Raw genomic sequence first — 22,984 nt, 5'->3', positions numbered from 1 at the left:
CAGACTATTAACTGGGTCTGTACACCCCATGGTCAATTGTTTTCTGCACTTGACCAGGTCACTCCCGAGAGGTACACTTACAGTGTTTAAAATGCAGCTAGAGAGTACACTGGTTTAAGAAAGTGGCAATAGTGGGTTCTCTTCTAGGTGCCACCACCTCTCCAGCCACTAGTAGTCAGCTAACTTTCAGTACCAGGAATGAATGCCTTCCTAGTGAAAGGGCCTTAAGTTCAGTTCAGTTAGGTGGCTGTTGGTTACTACTGAGATATAAATGTCACTATTACATTTTTGGAATAGCTTTCCATTCCAGTTATTTTTGTGGTTCATTGATGTTACAGCTGGGTAAGACTATTGTCTTCCCCACTTTGGGCAGTTTACATAGCTTCTTCTGATACTATGTGATCTAATCCTCAGGGAGGAAGCATCCAGGTCAATTCCATCTGGATTCTTCCAAATCTTGTGTCTGAAGTATGCGATGTCTCCAGGCAACAAAGGGCAACTCAATACCCTATATTGTTTAAGCGGGGTCTTTTGGATTCCCTTGACTAATAACTCAAAGGAAGATTTCCCATACCTGACATTTGTGTTTTTATTTTGCAGTCTATAAATTGTGGGGAAAGTATTATCACCCCAGGTGGTGTAGCTTCAATTAACCTATTATACATATTACTAATATAATATATGCATACATATAATGATTAAACTACTATACTGAGATTATACAAAATTGTTTGTACTATTATATCATATATGTATATTAAAGAATACACTGTATATACTACTATAGTATATATGTATTAAAGATAAGCCATGAAGTTGAAAAGGAACTGGGGAGGCACTGGAATTGTTGGTGAGAAGAGAGATGAGAAATGATGTTGATACAGAATTTTTATATGAAATTCTCAAAAATTAAAAAGTAAATTAAAAGTTAAATACGTGTGATTTTAAGTAAAAATTAAGTAATAGGATTCTTATGTCTCTTTCAAGAATCTTTAGTGTTAATTATCCATCCTCTCTCTCTTAAATCTCCTTCTGTCTTGGCCCCATTCCCAAGGCAAGTCTCTCTCTCACCAGCCTTTCCCATTTCTAATGGTAATTTAATCAAATGTATGAGACCCTGATGAGTGCTTTTTATTCAACGTGTGTGAAGTTTATTTGAATATCAAAGATTAACTTTACTTTTTATCTAATCAAAGTGTGATATTGCATAATCCCACACATACACCCAGTGCATATTGACCCCTCTCAAGCCCTACCCTCTCTTATCTGCCTGCCATCCGTGTCCAGCCCCTTTCCTCCTCACAAATCTCTCCACTTTCAAGCCTGTTGATTTTTGGGTTTTGTTGTTGTTGTCACTGTTGTCACACACTGGGTTTAACAAGGGCCAATGCTGTGACCATGGGGGCTGTCCACTGGAGTCTGGTGTGATCAGCATGGGATGTACAACAGAAAACAGTGACCTTCCCGCTCTCAGAATTTGCCAGTAGCCAAAGTTCAGCAGTGAATGGTATAGTCCCACAAGTCCTTCCCACTTCCATGACTAATTGTTGATACATTGGCTTAGTGAAGGTAACCACTATTGTGAGGTAACAATTTTTCTGGTTATATTGTCTAGAGGATAGTGTTTCACAGCCTTCTGTCCTACCTTAATACCTAAAGGAGAATATAATGTCATCTCTCGTTTATTAATTAACAGGTCTCACAACATTACTGAGGCCAAGACATGGGTACTAGGAATTGGCCACCCCTAGAACCTCTCAGTTACTATATGGTTTCTCATTGCAGCATTTCAGTTTCGTGTCTTTGCCAACTGATGTGCTGGAAATTGAAGTGAAGGACAAGTTTGCCAAGAGCCGTCCCATCATCAAGCGTTTCTTGGGAAAGCTGTCAATGCCTGTTCAGAGGCTGCTGGAGAGACACGCCATAGGGTAAACTGCCTGGGATGGCTATGCTTCCGCTTATAGGTCTCTCCCAGAAAGGCTTATCAGCTGCTATTATAAAGTCTTAGGAAAGACAACTAAAATGGTTTCTGGTTCCTGGGCCTCTCCCATCAATATCATTTCCTGAGCCATGATTATCAATTAAATCCTTCCCCCTCTTCTTAGTCACAAGTAGTTTGTATAATACATATTAAAGAATATAGAAAATAATAGGACAATATTTAAGACACAATACACATCTTCCTGTGCAAATGAAAACTTAAAGCTTGCCTTTGCTATGGAAAATATTTCATTCCTTCACCTGTCTTGTATGTAGGATTTAACCACATACTACATTTCCATTCCCAGATGAAATGCTATGTTACTTGGGTAGAATTTCTCAAAATATGCTACTTGCAGAAAATTCTCGATGAAATATTGAAAGCATACATTCTCTTGAAATGACAGCAATTTTGTTGGTTGCAGAAGTCAATTGTATATGAGAATATGCTTTGTGTTTTAAAGATTTTGCATTTATATGCACTCATAGTTTTTATTAAAATGAACTATGATCAGACCATCTCTTTGTATAATGTGTATTTCCTTAGCTAACAGAAGGACATTTGAAAATATTAGCATAGGTCTTTGGTTGTTAGCATATCATTAATATGCTATGACTCAGATTAATATCAAAGGAATGAAAAACATTATGCAGACTTTTTGAATATTGTAATTTGAAGTTCTCTGGGGATTTGTTTAGTGCCTGATAGCATGTGTGTAGCTGTGTGCTCATAAGGATTCCTTAATTCCTCAAACCAAAGGAAGTTGACATATATGAGGCATTGCCACATGTCAGACTATGTTTCTACTACCCATATATGTTTGTGAAAACTGAACAAACAACACCCTGGTATAAATTGCCTAACATTATCATTGGCACACAGTAGGAACTTAAAAGGGATTCGTGTTCCTTATGACCTTTGTCTTTTTCATTTGGTTCTCATAACACTTGTATAACTTAAGTATTATCACTACTTCAAATAAGAAAGTGAGACCTTCGAGAGTTAAGTCAAGTTTAAACACATACTTAACCTCCCTTAAACAAGATGCTTCCTGCAACTGATTGTCTAGTTTGTTATTGCCATACTTTTCATTCCTATCCTACCCCTACATTGCTAATGCTCCACTAGGTGTGGGGCAAGAGGACAAAGAGAGGGGTTTGTTAAGATTTCTGATACTCTGGCAGTGAGCACACCCCTGCCTAACAGATATTCAGTTCTGCTGCCTGAACTCTCTGGCTCATTACAGCAACAGAGAGGACTCATCTACTTTCCTATACCAAGTACATTTTTAGTCTTGACCTGCAAAGCCAGCCTTTCACTGTAGAAAAATGTATACCCTGATAGAAAAAAAAAAGTAATTGAGGTAGAAGAGGGTCTCCCCTAACCTGAGCAAGGTTGGTTTGATTTTCCTAGTGTTCTTTCAACTTGGAGCAGCATAGAGTACAGGCAACAATAAACCTTGGTCAGATTACTTACTCCACACCACCCTCTGATGGGATGACACACTTACCCTATTGGGTTTGGAAGTTCTCCAGCTCCTACTTTTCCACTTCCTCCTGACACTCCACCTCCTCTTCTAAAGCCTAAAGCATCCATTACCTGTAGAGACCACTTCTGTAATACTGTCCATTATGGATGTCCAATGTAAATAGGAACAAATCACTGGGTGATGGCCATGAAGCAATAGTCATTTGTCTTGAGCCATGGTACAACCCCAGAGTGTACACACACACACACACACACACACACACACACACACACACACACACACTATTTCCAATCCTCAAATTGTAGCACTATCTTTCAATTGTCATTTGGCCTCTCAACTCAATTCTAATCTTTCTAATCTTCTCTTTGGAAGTGTCTTTGACTACCTAAGTCATTATTTACTGGTCTTTCTTTATTCTCCAGCTAGTTGTAAGCTGTTAAAGGCAGGTTCTGTGGGGGTATTATAGGCTTCAGTCTACAGGACACAAAGGTAAATTTCAGCACTTTTTACATGGCAGGGATAAGGAACTATTTGGTTTCTGAGTGGTTGGAAGCAAAGAAAGGAAATCTTAGGAAGTGAGTACAAAATATAGTGGACTTAATTACCATGTCACCATATGATCATCTTCCGTTCCCATTTCCGTTGTAGATTCAGAAAGTATTTCTTATGATCATAGTGGACATGTCTCAAAATATGAATCAATACCCTTTCTAAATTGACAGAACTTTGTGGTCCATTCTATTATATCTCCATATAATGTTTTAATTCTGACATATAATGAGTTCTGACAATAAACATTATGCCATACTTTGCTAAGGAAAATATTAAATTAATGGATCAATGGACTATTTTATTTCATAATGTCAGTTTTTTAGGAATATTTTAATACTGATATCCAATGACATGTTTTTATATGAATATCACACAAATGAACTAGTGGAGTGCATATAGAATAAACAGTTGGTTATGAAATATACCTTGGTTTGTCCTTGGATCTCCCAAAGAAGTACTTTTCCTAAGTCAGCCAAGGTAGCAGAAATTGCTTTGTAAAAACTGTATTGCTATAAAAATATGTCATTACAACTTTAGATTGATTCCTCCCTGGATAGATTATTTTCAGTAATTTAAAAATTACTTTGAAGGGTATGACACCAGAATCCAGAATAGTCATTAAGTGTCTCTATACTTGGTGCATCTAGAAATCAAAGGTCAATGAGCACAAACTTGTTTTGCTCCATCCTGTTGCAGGTGGCTTTCCATAGCTTAGCACAGGCTCTCTAGTAACTACCATGGTATCATGGCATCTATTCTTATACATCACACATATTCCCCCCAACATATTTTGGCACATCCACTGCCAGGGGCATATTTGGAAATGACAATGTCCACACGGAGATCAAGCAAAAATATTTACAATTTTTGTCCCTTGCCTTTTGTACAACACATATTATCAAATTTAGTCTGCAAAGGGAGTAATAATTTAGAGTGTACAAGTCACAATCTCTGCATAAACTGTTCAACTCTTCCACTGTGGCAGAAAATAGCCATGGGCAGTGTGTAAGCTCACAGGCATGGCTGTGTTCCAATAAAATGGTGTTGACGGACACTTAAATTTATATTTCATACAATTTACTCTTATTTAAGTGTTTTCCACCAAATCTTTACAAATAAAGCTCACAGCCATATCAAAATAAAAAAAAAATGTGATGACTAAATATGAGCTGTAGTTTTCTGACCCTTGAGTTAGAATATTTGCTAAGAATTTCCTTGTACTTGACCCAACACATGTACCTTATGGGGTAGCACATGTCCCCAGAGAGACCCTCGCTTTCTGTTATGGCGGTTTCTCTGAGCTTGCGTGTCCCACCAGCTGGTGTAGAAAGCACACTGTGTGGTCTTTAGCAGGATAGTGTATTACAAAATCTGTGATGGTGCTTATTTCCTTCTAGGGATAGGGTGGTCAGCTACACACTTGGCCGCAGGCTTCCAACTGACCATGTGAGTGGACAGCTGCAATTCCGATTTGAGATCACATCCTCCATCCATGCAGGTACTTTCAGCATGATCTTCATGTCATGTCCGAGGCTAGTGTTCCAGTGTGGTCCTTTTCGCTAAAACACAAATAACCATAGTTCCCTCCAAGTGTGTCACAGGCTTTGTAGTTCTCTCATTTCCATCTGAATCCCAGAAGCCAGTGACCTCTTTTAGAAGCCGGGTTTACTAGGTCCTTGGTGAAAAGGTTCCTCTTAACCTGCATCACCCAAAGATAGAAGGTCACACGGCAGAATGAAGGTCATCAATGTGATACAAAACTGTGTCTTATTATTTTACTGCCAGAACCTCTCCTAGGGGATGCTCAAAAGCTGTTCAATCACTCTGTACATGAGCAAATGAATGAATGAAAGAGTGGATGAATGTGAAGCATCCCTTTCTACCTAGTAACTAGATTGGTTATGAGCTGAAGAATGACACTGCTGAAGAACTACAATTATATAGTGATTGTCTTACAGTATCACAGGGAAAATGAAGATTATAAACAGATTTTCAGAACCATCTTATATTCCGTTTTCCATACCAAACCATATTTCTAAACACTAATGATGAGATGATATCTCATAATCCTCCTTTTTTCCCTTCTCCCATACACCCATACTAAATGTAAGTCATGCTGAGAAATGTTAAGTCAACTTGGTCCAAATATATGAGTTACTATTAAAGCTAATGAATTTTATGACACCCAATCACTAACTAGGTTGTAGGAAGACACTTGTTTCATTCTGTCAGATTCAACATTCTGCTGTTTTAACACTGACCCTTCAGTGTGTGCAGAAAGACAGCTTTATGTTTTAGCAGCGAGGTAATTTTCTTCAAATAGGGAACTGTACTAATGCATGAAGTGGAATCCCAATCTGATATATTCCCAGCTAAGTAAGGTAAAGTTAAACAGTGTTTGCTTCTCCTTGAAAGGTGGTATGGTTGGAAACCTTAGTTTCCTATTGTTAAATACTGCAGATGATTTTCATCTCTGTTGCAGTTTAAGAGCCTGACTTAGCTATTCTATCATCTTGCAGGATGATCCATGGGAAATGTTTTAAGCAAGTGCAATTAACTTGCCTAGGGTTGTTAATGAATTATAAATACCACTACCATCCTCATCTCTGAAAGTCACTGTATGTGACAAACATAATTGATCTCTGAGGTGGGATAAAAGCTAGGTTTGGGACATTAAAAAAAAATTCTTAGCAATCCCTTGAAAGAGAATTGTAAACTAGTAGCCTTGCTGAAAGTGTCATTAACATAAAGAGCACTCGTTACAGAATATTCCAGTAGTGATCTAGAAAGTGAGAAGCCTTCATCCCACTCATCTCCAGTATCTTGTATTAGAGATCCTTTGCCACCTTTTACATGTGCCTACAAAGAACAGTAGCTCCTAGAAAGAATGACATAGTTTTCTTCTTGCCCACAGATGATGAGGAGATCTCTGTGAGTGCTGAGCCTGAGTCAGCAGAAATACAGGACAGTGTCATGAACAGTGTGGTGGAAAGCAGCAATGAGGAACCTCCTGTAGATGCTCCAGAATACTCTAAGAACTTGAAGCCAGAGTCACCCAGTGAAGGGAATGGAGTGAACAGCACAGGAAACCAAAACCAGGAACATGCCGGGCCAGTTGAGGAAGCCACGGGTACTGTGGAGACCGGAGATGGTGGCAATTTCTCTGAAGGACCCCAAGAGGCTGGAGAGATTCAAGACCCAAAGCAACTTGACACGGAGCCCACTCTGAGTGCCGAAGAAGTGGCAGAGGGAATTCACATGGATGGGGATTTGCCAGCACCGCTGTTGCCAGAAGAGAGTGTAGCTCTAGGCAGCAAGGTAGAAGATGAAACAGTGCCAGAAAACGGAGCCAGAGAGGAGGAGATGCAAGAGAAGGGTCAAGATGAGGAAGGGGAGGAGGGAGGGGATGTTTCTGCCCTGGAGCAAGGAGAGTCTGGACTGCCGCTGAGAGCCTCGGTGAAAAAGAAAAGCAGACCATGTTCCCTACCTGTGTCGGAGCTTGAGACAGTGATTGCATCTGCCTGTGGAGACCCTGAGACCCCAAGGACTCACTACATCCGCATCCACACCCTGCTGCACAGCATGCCCTCGGCTCAGAGAGGAAGCACCACCGAGGAGGAGGATGGCTTGGAGGAGGAAACAACCCTCAAGGAGTCCTCTGAAAAAGATGGGTTCAGTGAGGTGGACACAATAGCTGCTGACCCGCAGTCCATGGAAGATGGCGAGAATGAGGGGGCTACTCTGTGCATGGCGCCCTCTGATGGCGCTGGGGGCCACTTCTCCGGTTTGTCCAAAAGCATTGGTGCTGGTCAGGATGGAGATGCACACCCCAGCACTGGGAGTGAGAGTGACTCTAGCCCCCAGCAAGGAGCGGACCACAGTTGCGAGGGCTGTGATGCCTCGTGCTGCAGCCCCTCGTGCTATAGCACATCCTGCTACAGCAGCTCCTGCTACAGCAGCTCCTGCTACAGCAGTTCCTGCTACAATGGCAACAACCGGTTTGCCAGCCACACGCGCTTCTCCTCTGTGGACAGCGCCAAGATCTCTGAGAGCACAGTCTTCTCTTCGCAAGAGGATGAGGAGGAGGAAAACAGCGCATTCGAGTCGGTACCCGACTCAGTGCAAAGCCCAGAGCTAGATCCTGAGTCTACAAATGGGGCTGGGCCCTGGCAGGATGAACTGGCTGCCCCTGCTGGGAATGCAGCAAGAACTACTGAAGGTCTGGAGTCCCCCATGGCAGGTCCCAGCAATAGGAGAGAAGGTTAGACGGCAAACCAGATCAGTGAGAATAGGACCACCACGATAGTAAGACACGAGTCTCCACATATGGAGGTGGAGGGACCAGTCTCAAAGGGCTAGTCTGGACAATGTGTGCACATATTCATGCAGTTGTCTAGGTGTGTGAATATCTGACACAGCGTGTCTCAAATTCACACCAAGAAACACACAGCTAGTAGGATGTGAGTGGCTACCTACCTGTGTGTGCACTCCTTTTTTTTTGACTAATGACCAAAACTGGTCGGTGTAAGTTAGCTTCCTGGTCTTAACAACACTCCCAGGGGCAAAACTAGTATTAAATGATATAAACAGTGAATGATGGCAGATATGCTTTATCATCAGCATTAGGTAGCAAATACATTGACTTCCTAAAAACACGTTGAAGATCAATGATGATAGATATGGGTATTCGTTGAAGGACATAATCCCCCTCCACTGGCACACTCTGATAGCTCTGGGGGCAACTCCTCCAGCTTGTCCAAAAGCACTGGCATCGACAGCATGACAATGTGCTCTGTACATGGGTAGACTACATATCTTTTTCTTCTTTCTATCATTCCAATTCCTGTTATAATGGTTGATTTTGTTTTGTTGGGCTATTTTAGGTACCAAAAAGGAAGAACAGCATTATGAAACAGAGTCACTTGGGTCTGAGCCCAGGCCCTAACATCTCTAACAAGCTAGGCTCTACTAACTAAAGACACAGTATGAATCGGGAACAGCAGATAAGGGAGGTTGTCACATTGAGAAGAACTGAAAGGTCCAGTGGTACACATCAGGTCCTTGACATAAGATTTGAGTTTAGAGTTACGCATAACTAAGTCATTTATGCTAAGTGTTAGTCCCACCCATCATCATTGTCTGGATTTCCCCCTCATCATCACTATCTCCTGGTTCTCCCTGAAGGAAGGTCTGACTAGTTGTGAGAACTGTCTGAAATCTCCAGACACAGGCTATCTTTCTGTCTAGCAACAACCTAGGCTTTTTTCTTCTAACATGGAATTCCTAAAGAAATTCTAATTTCTTGGGTCCATTGTTTCAGTCCTGTCTTTTTGGAAATCTTCATTTCTGCCAGTCCAGTCATAATACAAATGCATAAATTCTCATGTTTCATATAGGATTCTAGTCCAAAATCTTTGGTTTTAAGATGAATTGCTCATTCCACATAAATCCAAACTGACACCTATTAAACTACTATTCCTTACCTAAGTTTTTTTTCCTTTCCTTCTACAAAACTTGTACTTAAAATTCAATTTAAAATGGTTATCAAAAGTCCAGAAGATAACTGAAAGGCACAGAGTTATGTGGTCATGAGTTCAGGTCCTGGAGGCAAGTTGATCATGCCACCTCCTCACATAAAACTAACCGCTCTATATCTCCACTTCCTAGTGTTCCAAACAGGTGTAACTGTAGCATTGACCTCAAGGGATTATATAGAAGAGTTAAATAGATGAAACAATGAAGCACTCTGCCTCTCTCCTAATGAGAGTTCTCTCAGGCAGATAAGCAAGAAAGCTAATTGCTTAAGTTGCACAAGAGAAAACACCCTTTGAATCTATCCTCACCATGTTAGCCAAGGAAACTTCCATATAATTAAGTACTAATAATTTTGCTTCAAATAGTATTCTGGTAGCTTATGTTGACACAAATATGTAGATTTCAGTTCAAAGAGAATAAGAATTAGTTTATTCTGGAGCCAAATATAGGTGGCCATGACCTAAGAACACAGCTGTAGGTTACCTAAGTTCCAGATTCCAAAGCAGTCGCATGAAGTTTCTGCAGAAGCAATATAAAGATAGACATAAATAATGACACTTTAAAAATGCATTGATAGGAACAGTGAGTAAGTGATTACAGCAAGTGGAAAGGCCTCAGCTATAGGCCTTAACTGCTGTATGATGACACAGCCCTTGGATTGGTAGGAAACTAGAGTTTTGTCAAGTTTATTCATTCTAAAAGTGTTTTAATTTTTTTCATCTGTCTGGATGTTAGGCTTTATCTATTAGTAACTGGATGTTAGATCTAACACAGAATGGGAGTAAAGAATGGCTATTCAGTAGGTGAACAATATCCCAAGATGCATTGTAATTCAGCTTTGAGCCTGTAACATTCCACCATTTCCACATCACTGAAATTCTAATAGTCCATAGTTTTTACAGACAAAGATCCTTTATAGGAAATCTCTTTCATACCTGTCTCTTCTATAATTTGGCCATGTTGGTTATAATAACAATAAATTTAAAGACCCCCCTTTTATTTTTAGTTGAGACATACTATCCCTTCTTGAATATTCTGAACACTTTATTTGAAATAAAAGCAATTATGTGAAGTTGTGCTCTAGCACAGAAGAGAGTTGCTTATTTCATTCAGTCAGCCACCATGAGTCAATCACATCTTTGCAGTTTCTTGGTGATCCCAAGTACGTGGGGTGTACTTGCACCAAGCAACAGTATTATATTTCCACAAATTTGGAGGAGTGATTAACATGTTTGGCTGAATTAATTATAATGAGGCAAGGTTTTATGAAACAAAATTTAAAGTACAGCAGCTGATGATGTAACAGCTGTACCATTGTTTTCCTTTTCAAATTTCGAACCCTAGACACTTATGAAAACAGATGTGAATGCCATATACACTTGAACACAGAACCTATGTTTGAAAAAGCCACTTGTCCACAATGAGTGGTATGCTGACATGAGAAGTATCATCCTTGATTCCTACTGGTACCTTCAAAGTACAAAAGGATTTTAGTAATGGTGGGACTGCTCAGGAAAATGTATTTTGAATATTAAGAATGGCCTTTTATTCTGAGTACATCTTTATTTTTAGATGTCAGTTATTTCTTGGAACTAAACTACTAAACTAAGCCCACCTAATGTCTTCCTACTAATTTATTTTCCATTGTGCTTATAGAACTTTAGTGGGAGAAAACCCATGTTTCCATGCATGGGTGTCCTGGGAAATGTCCCACTATTTGAGATCTCTCAAAGATCTTGCCCATTACTTTTTATTTTCTCACCATTTTGTTCCAAAGGTTAATAGAATATATACTATGTACAATAGTCCTGGAAGAAGAAGGAAAGATGCCTTTTTGTCTTCTGGCTAGTAGGGTGTGAGTATGGTATGAGGCAGGAGGAAAGCAGTATAGAATTGAATGGGGGATGTCTGTGTTTTGGGCCCTTCAGGGTCTCCAGAGATTGAGAGAATCATTTAGTACTGTTTACATGGTCAATCTGCACACCTCAGTAGATTTTGAAACAGAAACAGTATCCCAGAATTTTGTTTGGTTAATCATAAGTCTGTACTGACAGCAGTAAAAGCAATGTATATACTAACATAAGTCATTAAATCTATAGATATGTTTATTTTTACAATTTCTCTGTATGCTTCTTTTTCTTCTGTCTATCCTACTCTCTGTTTCAGATTTTCTTGAATCAATCTTCTTGACTTTTATCTGCTACGTTGTCTATTGTCTTCTTTCCAAAGCATGCTGGCTTTTCTAACTCCTCCTCCATATAATCTAGAATAACCATGACTTCCCATGACATGTTTGGTTGTCCATCTCATCTTCTAATGTGCCTTCATAGGAATTTACATTCTTGGACTACCACTTCCTTGATCCATCTTGGAAAAGCACTGTCTGAGAGTTTCAGTCTCCCTCTAAGTCTGAAAAACAGTCTTGTAGTAGTCTTCTGTTGTTTTAATTATGCAACCCTCATACCCATATGATAAGGTATGTTTCCCATAATCCAACAAAGCTTTTGGGGGGCCTTATAACTACTTCACTCCCTTCAAACAAGCCTGTCATCTTTACTGGACTAAAATAAGGCTCTTTAAGTTTTCCCTTGGGTTTCTTTCTAACCAAGACAACTGAAGTGATTACAGAATCAGACTCTGATCCCATGTATGTGGCATAGATCAAAAGTCAAAACATATTTGCATTTTCCTTTTCCTCTCCATCTTTCTCTTTCTCTCCCTCCTCCTCTTCTTTCCTCTTGCTCTTCTTCTTTGTCTTCCTTTTCCTTAATAATTTGTGTCATGATTGCCATGGTTATAGTAAACTGACACAAAACTAGATTACCCATTTTATTGGTTGTTTCTTAGGATGATCTTTGTTTTACGTCATGTTTTTATAACATTGCCATAGCAATGAATATGAATGTCTTGACTATCTTGTTCATAGGTGAATGTCCTATACTCCATAATTCCCAGCCAATAAGCCAGCTTCCTTCCTTGAGGCCTGAACATCATCACTACCCAACAATCGATGAGCCTCTTCCACCAAGTAAGCTTTAGTTTTCAAATCTATGACTTAACTCTTCCCATCGAGTTTGAGCAGGTCAGTGTGAACTCATATGCAAGCATCCAAAACTCTTTCCAAATTCCATACTTATCACTATTACTAAACACCAGTATATAACTACTATAAACATGCTTTTTAACAAGCTGTTTCAATATATGATATTAAAGCAACAACCAAATGTTGTTAATGTCCCTAAGTTTCTGAGGGAGAAGAAAAACATAGGTAACATTTCTTGACAAGACCTACTTAGTCTTTGTTTGTGACCCTTCAGTCCTAAATTTACAATTTTAAAATTTTCAGTTGGAAATAGAAGTCTATTTTTCTCCAGTGAGTCCATTATCCACAAGTGTCTCCATAAAATAGAACAACTTCAACCCATAGTGTTTTAGGAAATTGTACTTTCTAAATTAACACTTGTATCAAAGGATTAAAAACTCCAAATGCCTGCAGTAGTTTTTAGGCATTTCCAGGAAAACTATTATTTTTAGGATAGAATTTAATGTTATTTTACCTAGTACCTGTCTTAGATTAATAAACCTTTGGCTAGTCATTTGAGCTTAGGGAAGCCATTTAATCTCTAAAATATTGTGTTTTATTATTTGTGAGAATAAAAGCTTGAATGTCCTTATCTGCTAAATTCTGAGTTTGGAGTTTGTAGTCTGCACATGCCATTCAGGCTTAACCTGTAGCACTCCGTTTAAAATGTTTAGAAGAACATGAAGCTCTGGTGTTGTAAACTCATTTAATACAACATATGTTGATGAATTCTGGAACTTCTCTGTTTGGGTTCAAGATTTTTTCCACACAAAGATAACTTTTAATATTGTATAGATTATTATAAATGAAAAATTATTCCTAAAATTCATATTTCTGTATAAGCTTGCATTAGGCAATTATCATTTTAAAAAGGTGAAATGCTTATTTAGTAATTCATCTGTTCTTGGTAATATTTGTATTTTACGTGAATACTACTTTTCTCCTTATTCAGTCATGTAACAGTGAGGAAATTGCAAATGTCTTTAGTATGTAACCTCACCTCATTCATTTCTCAGAGGACAAGCCAAACGCTATCTTCTTTAACTTTTGGTGGTTGATTTCTTTCTTCATTTATATACTGATTTATGACATGACTTAAAAAACAGTAAAATCAATATCATATTTCATATGTGATTATTTGAATAGATATATATAACATGTTATTTACAAGAAACAGCCTTCTTCTCATACACCAAAAAAAAATCCTATCTACACATGTATGTATAGCCTGACCTCCAATTCATGCAGTAGCATAATTAGTTATAAATAGAGGCATTATAAATAATTTGACATAAACCACCTCAAAATAATTACCTAGTATAAATCACTCTCAACAATTAAAATAGACTCTAAATAGGTTTTATTTTTTATGCATATAGCAATGAAAATATTAAAAAAATACTAATGAATCTGACAATAGGATATTGTTAGGAAATCTCAAATAAGACACAAATGACTTCATTACTGAAGGTCATTTTTTATCAAGCATTTTCTGAATACTGTGTAATTGGTGCTGTTTTAGGTAAGCACAATGGACAATGATTCCAGCCCTCATGGAGCATCTTTTTGCTATCTGGGAAGTAGATGATAAACAATAAGATAATACATCAGAGACTAGTGTTAACTGGTGATAAATGCAATGAAAAGAATTTTAAATAGATGAAGATAAAGAGTCTTTTCATGTGTAGCAGACAACTGGTCTGCAATTTTAGATGCAGAAGTCTAAGCCAGCTTCCCTAACAGGGCAATAATGGATGAGATAGCACAACTACTCAAAAAAAAAAAAAAAAAAAAAAAAAAAGCTGAGGAAACGCTTTCCAGGCAAAGGGAGCAGCCATAACAGCTGCCAAGCTCTAAGTGGAGGCCTGATGATGGGCTTGAAGAGTCAAGTCAATGTGTCTGAAGCCACAAGGAAGAGAGAGAGCAGCAGATAATAAGGTCAAGGAAAACAGCACAAAGCAATTGCCTGGGGCTTTCTAGACTGCTGCAGTGCTTCTCAACCTTCCTAATGCTGCAACCCTTTAATACAGTTCGTCATACTGTGGTAGCCCTCAACCATGGCATGATTTTCATTGACTGTAATCTTGCTACTTTTATGAATTATAACAAGTAATTTTGGAGATAGACGTTTGCCAAGGGGGTCACAACCCACAGGTTGAGACCCCTAGAGAGGTTTGGCTTTTATCCTGAATGAATGGGACACACCACAGCGTTTTGAGCAGGGAAGTAGAATTTCTGAACTGTAGTTTGGAAGACTTTCCCTAGATATAGTTCAGGGAGTAAAATGAGGAGGAAGGATAGAAGTCTAGAAGCCACATAAGGTTATCACAGCAGCCAAGATGAAAAACATTAGTGATTTGGAACAGGGCAGCAGCAGTGCAACTGTTAATATATCTGACCATATATTTTGAAGACAACTTTGAAGGCATATTGAGTATGGAATTGAGAGGAAAATAAAAATTAAGAATGACTCATTTTCAAACTTGACTGATGGGGAAAAAAACTTTTGTAGAGGAGGTTGAATGGGAATGATCTGAAGCTTGCCTTGATTATATTATAGTGAAGCTATCGAGTAGTGATGTCAAGAAGGCATTTAGATATATGTCTATAAAGTTCAAAAAATACATATGCAGGATACTGCATTTATTAAAATACTTAAATACACAGTCAGACAATATATGTTTAAGTTCTTGATAAAAAATAATTAGGTATACAATAATTCATTCTATCCTAAAGGACTCCACCTGACCTACACTACTGCAACTTGCCCCAGTGTAGGATAGATACTGTTTTTAGGGGTCTATGTAAATTCATGGCATCACAGTGCTTAATCCTCCAAATAGTGCTGAGGCTTGAAGATCCATTCAGAAGTTTGTTTATAGGATATGTGAAAATAAATTCTTTACAAGGCAACCCAGAAAACATTCTCAAATTAATTATTTAATGAATATAAGATTAGAAAATTAACACCACGTGTTTCAGATAGTTAATGTATTAATAAAAGAGCTTAGGGTTTTGATGACCATCTTTCTAAGAGTAATTTGGAGATTTGAAACTTGCCAAGAATGTGTCATCAATGTTCCATTCTCCAGTCTCCCTTGGTGAATTTGCAAGGCTAATGGAAAAGTCCTTGCTTTCCCTGGCAGTAGGGATCTGTGTCATCTGTCTGTGTCCTTAGGACTTGATATAGCTTCTAGTTTATAGCAAGTGTAATTGTAGTTTTCTTACTTGAATTAAATAACACAGTGTTATTTAAAAGTTAATTTTTATGCTTTATTGAATAATAGTTCAAGAAAAGCAATTGTTCAATAGCTTTTCTAAGATTAAAAACAACAGAAATTTCAAACTTTTGGAACAAGATTATACAATTATAAAATTACAAATTTGTACCATATTATCATTAATACATTATTTCTCTAATAGTTGACATCTGAATTATCTAATAGCCTGCTTTAGAGAAATCTTCCTAGAACATATTCCTGTAATTCAACTACATTTTTCCTTCCATTTGCCATATACATTAAATTTTGGATTTTCTGATATTTGAATTTTCATTGGACATTGACAATCCTCTAGGTTAGACATATGAAATAATGTTTTCAAACAGATAAGCCATATACATATAAAACCATAAGGATACCAAATTTATCTTCCATTTAAAGCTTGAGAGTCATTATATCATTGTCTAAGTCATGAGTTTTCAAGATGACTGAGCCACTCCCAAAACTGTCTTTTCTCACTTAAAAGACCAAATGGTTTTCCTCCTTTTGCAATTAGGTTTCCTATTTAACTTAACATGCTTAGTATTTCTTTAGCGTTTTCAACATGACACCATATTGGAGTTGTTTCCACCACATTTTTATATGTGGACTACACAAATTTTGCCATTACTGTGCATCATTGCTCCTCTATGCCTAGTTCAAATACACATGAAACACATTTAGCTCTCAGATTCAAGGGATTTATTCATGGATTTCAACCCACTTCAGCTTACAAGTGCTTTACTTAATCATCTGTGCTTCTGCCTTGACTCCCGCTACTGTTTGTGATGGTTACTTAGCAACAAAGTTTTATAGACATATTTACATATATACATATGAGCATATACATACATATATATGTATGTAACAACAATTAATGATAAAAAGAGTTCATATATTTGAAAAAAGAGCAAGGAAGGATAAATTGGGAAAGTTTCAAGGAAGGAAAAGGATGTGGGAAATGAAGTAATTACAATTTCAAAAATTTTTAAAGGAATTTTAAAGGTTTTCATCTTTATCTTTTGCTTATTTTAACTATTTTTTATTAAAAATAATTTCATCACTTCTTCCTTTTCCTCCCTCAAGTTAGACATTTGTTATATTGTTCTATTCATTTGGTTTTGTTAGCCAGCCATAGGTAGGTTCAATATATACTGTAAGTTTACATTTGATGACATGGATATTTTGAAACTGTAGTTATCAAATTCTTCCATTCACCCCCTTAAAAGGAATTGTAATTGCTTGAGCCTGCTCAGTTTAGAAAGAAGCTTTCTGAAGTTACACATACAACATTTCAGAACTAAGTTAAAAGGGGATTTAAATACAGGGTCATTGCAGCTGCTAGTCACCTATTAGACTGAGTGAAGAACAGATTCTCTAGCATCACAACACCAATACTTACTGAAGGGTTTGTTCAATCTTCTATAACTGTTTCTTGAACAACCAGCAAGATTTTTAAAACTGTAAGCAAATTTTCTTTAGACACTATCAAATTTAAGCTTGTGTCAGAGTCAAGGAACTACAATTATCATGGCAAAGTAGAGTCTGAGTATATTAACTCCTTTCTGGGAGTGTAGCAGTCATGACAAATGCTAGAAGACAGGAGAGGTAGGGTGTGGTCTTCATAATGAGCCACCGGTGAGTTCTATCTTCAGAAGACCTGGAAATGGATCGTGTCCACATGGGTCGACGAGTAGTCTGTACTTGACTTTTCTTGTCCTTTTATTAAATATTAGACTGGGAAGCTCGAATTGACAGCCATGGACGGGTCTTTTATGTGGACCATGTAAATCGCACAACCACCTGGCAGCGACCAACAGTGGCACCTACCCCAGATGGAATGATCAGGTCCGGGTCTGTCCACCAGATGGAGCAGCTTAACAGAAGGTTGGTGATCAGTGTGGAACAAGACCATATAAGCTTTGGTTAGATAAGAATGGCAAGACACCCCTCTTCTGCTTTCCTGCTCACTGTAAAGAAGCTGAACAAAATTATGTAAGAAATCTATTCCTGGTAAGTATTTGGAAGGCCATGTTTAGAAGTTAGTGACTGAAAGCATGTTAACCTTGAGTGACATTTAAACACAGGGTTCCTCTGAATGTCTTACTGGCACAGGAAGAAGTCAGAAAATCTTTATCTATGTTCCCATCCCCAAGAATGTGAGGATCTCCACAAACCCTCCAAAAATTAACATGTAAAATTATATCTGTGAGCATATTTTTGGAAGACTAGTTTGTGTCCATCATAAGACTTCCCCAAAGATACAGAACTCAAAATAGTTAACATTCCAAGGATATCTTCCACAAAAATAATAATTATCTCTACAGAAAAATTGCCTCATAAATCACTTGTAGATTTTGCCCTTGTCTATCATCACTGTACACCCATCACTGTATAGTTTGTCTTCATCTCATCATCATTGTACATCCATCATAGACTTTGCCCTCATCTCATCACTTTGCACCCATAACTATAGAGTTTTTCTCATCTCTTAATCACTGCATGCCATCACTATAGAGTTTTTACTCTTCTCATTATCATTGTGCACTCATAAACAGTAGTTCTTCAAAAGTTCAAAAGTCTTTATGCTAGAAAATTAAATGCCTAAAAATATTTTTGAAATGACCTACAGTGGCTCACTTGTGTAATTCCAGATACTCAGGATGCTGAGGTGGGAGAATCTCAAGTTCAAGGCCAGCTTGAACAACACATCAAGACCCTATGAGAAATAGCAATTCTTCCAGAATCATTTTTATTAGAAAGTATGCCTCCACCCTTGAACTTGAACTTGAACTTGAACTTGAACAGATACTATTTGGGTTTGGGTTGTAACCATGGGTATTGTGTCCCTCGTGTAGCAGGCCAGCAACCTCTCTATTTTCTTGTTCTATGAAGACAGAGTGAGCAATGGCTTCTGGATACTTTCTGTTTCTAGAAGTGCAAGTATCCAGCTTACTTCAGCTGAAATTGCATCCACATCCTACTTTGTTTATTTTTCAAGTGCTAAGTTAATGAAAAAGTTGAGAGGGACTAAAAGAATAAAAGCCTACGTTGAGGATATTTATTGATAGCAAAGCTTTTAAGACTTAACTGGATCTGCCTATTAAATGGACTTTTTGACCTGTTAAAAATACACAGAGCACATGTGATATGAAAGTTGTCAGGGAAATATTTGGAGTGAAATGATTTAATTAAAAATTGATGCAAAGAGATGAGGGAAAGGTAGGTGTGGGAAAGCTAAGTATGCATACAGCTTAATATGCATGAGGATGTCATAAGGAAGCTTGCTATTTTGTAGGCTAATTAAAACAAAAAGCAAGGAACTGGATGGATATCCTGGTGGTTACAAGTATTTCCTGCTTTTCTAGAGGACCCAAGTTTGCTTCCTACAGCCCATGTCCGGTGGCTCATAATCATGTATAACTCCAGCTTTGGGGTATCTGACACCCTCTATGGCTTTGGTGAGAACCTATACACATATTTCATACACCCACACAGATATACACACAGGCACACACACAGACACAATGAAAATAAGAAAATAAACCTTCCAAATGAATAAATAAATAAATAAAGTTAGGTAACTGGGGAGATGGCTCAGTCATTAAAGTGGTTACTGTGCAATCACCAGGACCTGAGTCCAGATGACCATATGAGAGCTCCAGAAAACATAAAACCCAGATGTGGCAATATACTCATGTAATCCCAGATCAGGGGAGCCTAAATCAGGAGATTACCCGGTTTGGTGGACACCTAGTCTATATGAATTGGTGAGTTTCAGCTTTAGTGAGAAATCCTGTCTTAAACAGAGAGCCAGCCAATCTATGGGGCCTCTTGTAGTAGATCAGTATTTATCCCTAGCATATGAATGGACTTTGGGAGCCCATTCCACATAGAGAGATACTCTCTCAGCATAGACACACAGGGGAGGGCCTGGGTCCTGCTCCAAAGCATATGAGAGACTCTGAAGATCCCCCCCCATGGAAGGGCTCACCCTCCCTGGGGAGCAGAAAGGGTATGGGATAGATAGGGAGTTAGTAGGGAGCAGGGGAGGAGGGGAGAGAGAAGGAACTGGGATTGACATGTAAAACAATCTTGTTTCTAATTTAAATAAAAAATAGAAAAAAGAAAGCACTCCAAGTTAAATACACAGAGAGAGAGAGAGAGAGAGAGAGAGAGAGAGAGAGAGATCAAGGGACACTACCTGATATCAATATCAACCACTGGCTAGTAAACACACATGTGCACACATACACACTCTCTCTCTTCTCTCTCTCTCTCTCTTCTCTCTCTCTCTCTCTCTCTCTCTCCCTCTCCCTCTCTCTCTCTCTCTCTCTCTCCTTTTCTCTCTCTCTCTCACACATATACACAATTAATTTAATTAAAATGAATTCTGTTTATAGAGGAGTATCCTTACATGAAAGTCTCAGGGCATTCCTTTATTGCTTGAGTGTTTATAAGACATTCACATTCCATTTGTCCATCAGCATGAATGTCTAAGTCATAGAATTGTAAAGGATTGTAGAGAATATTTCTCTACAATCATTCCCACAGAAACAAACATGTTGCATCTGAAGCAATGTGCTGAAATTGCTTAGCTAACTGAAAGTGTCATCATGCTGCATGTATAAGAGGTGCTGTTCGAACATCAAATAGTAAGCAAAGAACAAGAAATCAAGCCTGCAAAGCAATATATTGGAAAAACAAAATACCTGAAAACTGTATAAGACCAAATTCAGTCCAAATCTATTTGCAGCAGACAGAAGCTGCACACATTGGGAGAGGCAGCCAGGGACCATGCTGAATAAAGAGCTGCATTTGAAGTTGGACAGAAGAAGAAAAAGTAATTTTGAAATTAGAGAAAGTACTGGCTTCTTGTGAAAAATCTGTTTACAAACATTCATGCTTTTAAACACTTGTCTTTCCCGTTATTTTCAAGTATTTAAAGGCTGCTAGGATCTGGAAGTAGACAGCCACACAAAGTGTACTAAAAGTATACTCACCTGTGATCGTGCCTTGATAATTTTTTTTGATAACTTCTTGTTACTTAGATCTACAAGGATCTCTGTCTCATGAAAAGTGGAAATGTCTGCTAGCATTGTGAGGAGGAGACTTCCTTGACTTCCCACTACATGATTGTGATGATCAAAAGATAAACCCTCAGAAATGTAGTCAAAAGTTGTAGTACCAAAAATTGCCTAGAACTCAATGCAAGATTATTTTTGTGTTACTTCCTAAAGCTGGAGATTATCTAGTGTTAATTAACTTACACACACACACACACACACACACACACACACACACACACACATACACACTTAATTTTAATTAACTTTATTAATTTATATTGTTAAGTGAAATTTAAATAGAAAAACAACATATTCATATTACCCCAAAGTTTAAATTTTTAAAGAAATTTATCCAATTTTTATTTCAATATATATGCCATGGTTCTTATATAGTTATGACATGATGACAATATAATTTTATATTCATTTTCTCTTATTATATGTATGATAAGTGCTTTATATTACTACCATGTTTTCAGATTAACATTTAAATTTCTGCAAATATTTCACTGAGTAGCTATAATTTAGTACATTTAACTCCTTATGTTATTGAATATTTGCTTATTGTTTTATCTTGATTTTTCTATTTGAAGAGTAGAATTTGAGTATTGATGCCTAATTTTTTTAACAGTGTGACTTTATAGATTTCACTATGCCAAAAATAGCTTTACTTCTGTCTCATCTTCTGGTTTATTTTGCTGACTTACAAGATATTTTTCTATTTCTGGCATTTTTGTACAGCATATATTTTACTTCTTAGAGGATCAATTTTTGCCATAATCATTTCTTTAAGAATTATAATTCATTCCCACATGAATTTTCTGTTCTACAGTTTTTGGTTTGTTTGTTTGTTTGTTTGTTTGTTTGGATTGGCATGGTTTGGTTTGGGTTGGGTTGGTTTGGTTTGGGATTTTTTTTCCATTTTGTATAATTATATTTGCAGTCATGCATGGGCAATTAAAAATTCTGTATTTCAGGTAACTGTTTTATAGATTTCCATGAGTCTTTTATATATTTTTAGCTCCAAACAAAACAAGTGCAGGAGGATTTTCACAGGTAATTCCTGATGCAATAGAAAAGGGAAGGTTTGCTGAGTCTGTGACTTCTGGGATCTGGGCTTCCTCCGGCTTTCTGGGCTCCATCACAAAACTGTCACCTATGCTATACTCAGTTCTCTCAGGGGAGAAGACTTTAATTCTACATCTGAAAAGGAGAATGTTGAGCCATTTGGGGAAATATGATCTGCCGTATCCATTTGGTAATTGTCCAATAGCGGCTTCTGCAGTCTTTGGCAATGCTCTGCCGCCCAGTTAAAGTCAGAGATTTGGGCAGCTTCTAGTCTCCTGTCCTGGCTGCATTCCTTGCATTCCAGCAAGATCAAGATCACAGTGGGGTGGGCTGTCTTTTATCTTCCCATAACCTCTCTGCCACAGAGAGGTGAGAAACAATAACACCATGCTCTGATCACTGCATGAATTCCACACTTTGTTCTAAAAGGCCTCTCAAGAAAGTCTCACATTCACAGCTCCGGGCAAGAGTATCTTCTCACAGGTTATCAGAAGTGGACGATATAATAAAAGGTAGCAATCATACAGACCTGTAAATTTCAAACCTAGATATACAGAACAGTATATCAACAGGCTCTTAGAAGCACCAGTTTCAATTGTCTTCAGTTAATGTAAGTTAACTGATCCTCTTGCAAGCAGTTTGGAGTCCATGGTGGGGAAACTTTGCTCATCATGGTCAGGGAAGGAATAGGGTACTTACTGTCTCCTTTAGAAGACTGCTGCAGAAGAATGAACCTGTCCAGGACTGGATGCACTCCTCACTCCATCTTAAATTATACTTGCAGGCTTGGTTAATTTGCTCTATTTCCTCCCCCTCTTCTGAAACACCCCTCCCTGTTTCCTTCCTGAACACAAGACTCATCTAAGCTAGATTTTTGTCATAACTGGGAGGAGCTATGGGATTTCAAAACTACATTTCCAGATCTAACCAAAATAACATTTCCAGATC

At 37.9% G+C, this 22,984-nt stretch overlaps 1 protein-coding gene across 1 annotated transcript in view; it reads left to right on the top strand.

Moving 5' to 3' along the window:
* Window positions 1–22,984, top strand: part of Hecw1 (HECT, C2 and WW domain containing E3 ubiquitin protein ligase 1) — a 140,105-nt gene that overhangs the window by 53,322 nt on the left and 63,799 nt on the right. The window contains exons 6-10 of the mRNA XM_027409409.2: window positions 1,786–1,928; window positions 5,420–5,520; window positions 6,937–8,283; window positions 12,484–12,585; window positions 17,636–17,786. Of these exons, the coding sequence (XP_027265210.1) occupies window positions 1,786–1,928; window positions 5,420–5,520; window positions 6,937–8,283; window positions 12,484–12,585; window positions 17,636–17,786 (1,844 nt within the window). The remainder of the gene's footprint in view (window positions 1–1,785; window positions 1,929–5,419; window positions 5,521–6,936; window positions 8,284–12,483; window positions 12,586–17,635; window positions 17,787–22,984) is intronic.

The sequence above is a fragment of the Cricetulus griseus genome, chromosome 3, assembly GCF_003668045.3.
Source record: "Cricetulus griseus strain 17A/GY chromosome 3, alternate assembly CriGri-PICRH-1.0, whole genome shotgun sequence".
Classification (NCBI taxonomy): domain Eukaryota; kingdom Metazoa; phylum Chordata; class Mammalia; order Rodentia; family Cricetidae; genus Cricetulus; species Cricetulus griseus.
Note: the sequence above shows the minus strand (reverse complement) of the source record. Positions and strands in the feature narration are given on the sequence as shown.